The sequence below is a fragment of the Sinocyclocheilus rhinocerous genome, unplaced genomic scaffold, assembly GCF_001515625.1.
Source record: "Sinocyclocheilus rhinocerous isolate Xijiao unplaced genomic scaffold, SAMN03320098_v1.1 scaffold1458, whole genome shotgun sequence".
NCBI classification, from domain to species: domain Eukaryota; kingdom Metazoa; phylum Chordata; class Actinopteri; order Cypriniformes; family Cyprinidae; genus Sinocyclocheilus; species Sinocyclocheilus rhinocerous.
The window spans coordinates 239,481-242,880 of NW_015633180.1; the positions used below are offsets into that span (position 1 = coordinate 239,481).

A 3,400-nucleotide genomic window follows, 5' to 3' on the forward strand; every position below is an offset into this window, starting at 1 on the left:
AATTAAATCGTAGCGTTTGTGAATTCACAATTATGCTTAATTATCATTTTTAAATGGGTTTAATATATCATGCAACCTTGGAAAACAGACTAAAAATGTGTTTTATACATTCTCGTCAGTGAAATGCGCCACTTCCGGTATTTTGCCGGTTAGTCGACGCGAGCAAAATGAAGTCGAGGATTTTTAAAAGTCGAATAGTTGAATAAAATCAACGAATCGCGACAGCCCTACTGTGTAGTGCCATTATATAATAGATGTCTGCTAATGTGTATTGTTTGTTTTCAGAGAGAAAATGTCAAAAAAGAGAAACTACAGCACCTGTCCAAAAATTATAGAGGCATGTCACCTTTACGATGAGGGCAAAGTGAAAGTGTTCTGCTTTGCATACTGTATGTTTTTCATTTTAAATGTTTAAATTGTCAGTGGTCCTTACTAAACTCTCCTGTTATTATAATTTGAGTAAATGTATGAGCCAAAAATCTGTTCATAATGACTTTGTTTGGTAGGTAGAATATGTTTGTAATCTTAAGAAGAATATGTACTACCATTAAAAAGTTATATATTTTTTTATTTCTATATAAGTTTTGGAAATTAATATTTTTATTTAGCAAGTATGTATTAAATTGATCAAAAATTACTGTATAGACATTTGTAATGTTGCAAAAATTATTAGAATGATTAGATATTGATATAAGCATATTTGAATGATTTCTGAAGTATCATGTGACACTGACTGAAGACTGGGGTAATGGCTGCTGAAAATTCATCTTTGCCATCACAGCAATAAATTACATTTTAAAATAAATAATAACAATAAATTAATTTTAAAATGTAATTTCACTCTATTATTGTTTTCAGTGCTTTTTATGATCAAATAAATGTGACCTTCATGGGCATTAGACTTTTTATTTTTTAATACCCATTAATAATGGAATTGGTTGGAAATGGTGGTGACAAGGTGCTTTCTTTGAGCGCTAGCAAACATTAGTAAAAGGATTTTAAAAAAATACTTCCCGCTCACTGAATAAATATATTGATGTTTTACTACTTTAAAATCAATATTTTTTTTTATATTTTGTGAATAAATCATAATATGGGCTTATTTGGAACACAGGCGGGCTTAAATGGTGCCAAAGTACCAATTAAGCCCATGCCAGACTTTTGACTTTATTCATGTATATCAACTAATTTAATAAATTTTTACATGAGAGAGAAATTGCATTTTAACAAATTATTTTTTCTTATAAATCATGTCAATATCTACGAAAAACTCCTAAACTTAGATTTTGGTAGGCTTAATGGGTACACTTTCCCTAATGGTCTTTATTTTTATGTCTGCCAGATAGCTGTAAATGCATACAAATGAGTGTATTTATACTGTACAAGAAGTTATGAGTTCACATACAAGGACCTGTTACTGACAGTTAAAACAAAAGATTTATTCAGCTGTGCACTATGGGAGATATTAAAGGTTTGGTTCCTCATGCAAGTAGTGACTCACTATATCAATCACTAATCAATAGCTTATAAATGAATGAAGGCCAAATTTGAGGTTTGGCACAGAATGCTGCAAATATGTTGCCCCTATAAAGCATTGTATTGTTAGCATTAGGATTATTTGGTTTACAGACAAACTGAGACTACATTTTGAGGCACACCCAAAACTGCTCAGTTTTTCCCATGAATCATGAGAAATGAATGTGTAATGCACAAATTTTAAATGCTGTAACAGTTCGTAGTCACGGGAAGAAGGAGGCGGGAACCGGCGAACATTTAAACAAACCTTTAATAAAATAAACACAAAATAGCGAGACAGCCCCTCGCGGACGACTGTCGCGCACAAACAAAACCAAAACACAAAATCTGCTTAAGAAGATGCAATCGAATCCTGTTTACATGAAATAAGCCTGCTCCCGAGCAGGTTTAAGCTTACGGACCTGTTGCTATGACAGCAACTCCGGGATGAGCTTCGAAGAACCAAACAATCCAAGATCATGCCAAATCGTCAACAATCAAATCCAGCTAACTGAGTTCGCAACCGTACGAAGAACGGGCCCCTGGTCCTCTCTCGTCTTTCACTGTCGTAGCTCCTCCTTTTATCCTTCCGGAGCTCCTCCGTGGGACTCGAGACCGGTGAGTGGTGCAGGTGTCGCTCATTATCAATTACTCCACCAGCCTCTCTCCGTTCCCATGGCTCTCGGCCCCGCCCCCACTCGTCACGGATGCTATCTAAATCAATCTTGGAAAATGTTTCTTAAAAGATTTCTCAAAAGAGTGAGACGGTGCTGATTCATGTCTGCAGCACAAGGAAATCAGTACCTGCAGCACTGTAAGGACATTCCCTTAGCACCATGTTACACCGTCTCCTCATGTTAAGTTTGTTTTAAGACAAGCACATCTTGATGCCAGGAAAGGGTGGTGCTTGTTTTTTTCCTCTTTTGGGGAAATGGGCCTCTTTGGTGGCAGTGGGTGTCTCTAATCTAGGCCAGGCATCCTACTTGGGTTGGTCTAATGAAAACCATCAATATCTTGATGTCATGCTTGAAACTTTCTGTCCCTGAATGGTGTTTATTGTTATGTTAGATTACCCTAGTGAAAAAAAAAGTAAACTAAGTATACTTGCAGCCAGACTAATTGTCAGTATGCTTCAAGTGTGTTAATGATTAGTTAACTTGAAGTGTGCTATTTTGGAACAACTATTTTTGTTACTAAGTTCACGGCTTTGAGAGTCCAAAAAACATACACACACAAAACCAAATTAAACCCTGCGGCTTGTGGCGATACATTGATGTGTAAAGACACGAAACGATCGGTCTGTGCAAGAAACTGAACAGTATTTGTATCATTTTTTACCTCTGATTTACTGCAATGTCTGAACTGTCCTGAGTGCATTCACAGATCAGGCTAAATTGTAATGTAGACATGCATTTTCTGTAAAGCTGCTTTGAGAAGTTGGTGTACTCTAAATAAGGGCATAAAGTGCAAAAACAGCAGCAGTGCACGGACCCTAGACTTGGTTGACATCACCTCTCCGTCTTCAAAGACAATCAAAACATCCAGTGGCTTACCTCATGATATTTCCTCTTCCTCCTCAACAGCAATGATGGGGACTGCTGCCTTCTGCGCCTGGTCAGGCTCCTTTTTCTAAATGCATTAAAAAAGTGTTAGTATATGTCACAACAAATCATTAAATTAACCCTTGTGTGGAAAGAACTATTTAAATTTTCATAAATGAAAATAAAGGTGTGAAGGATCAGAGTAGTGTTTATTCAGTAGGGCGTGTGCCCATTCAAAACCCTGTAGTACTTTTTAAAAACTTGTAATTTTCACAACGTCTTCCAGAGCTGTTGGTCAACTGGATTTAATTGGGAAAAACTTTCAGGGGTGTTTCAGCTGAATG

At 36.4% G+C, this 3,400-nt stretch overlaps 1 protein-coding gene across 3 annotated transcripts in view; it reads left to right on the forward strand.

Annotated features, from left to right (window-relative positions):
* Positions 1–3,400, forward strand: part of wls (Wnt ligand secretion mediator) — a 38,556-nt gene that overhangs the window by 27,909 nt on the left and 7,247 nt on the right. The window contains exon 12 of one of the 3 annotated variants that reach the window (XM_016556553.1): positions 286–521. The exons of the other annotated variants lie outside the window; for them this stretch is intronic. Within the exon in view, the coding sequence (XP_016412039.1) occupies positions 286–335 (50 nt within the window). The 3' untranslated portion in view covers positions 336–521. Of the gene's footprint in view, positions 1–285; positions 522–3,400 lie in introns of those variants that run through there. 3 annotated transcript variants of the gene reach the window in all.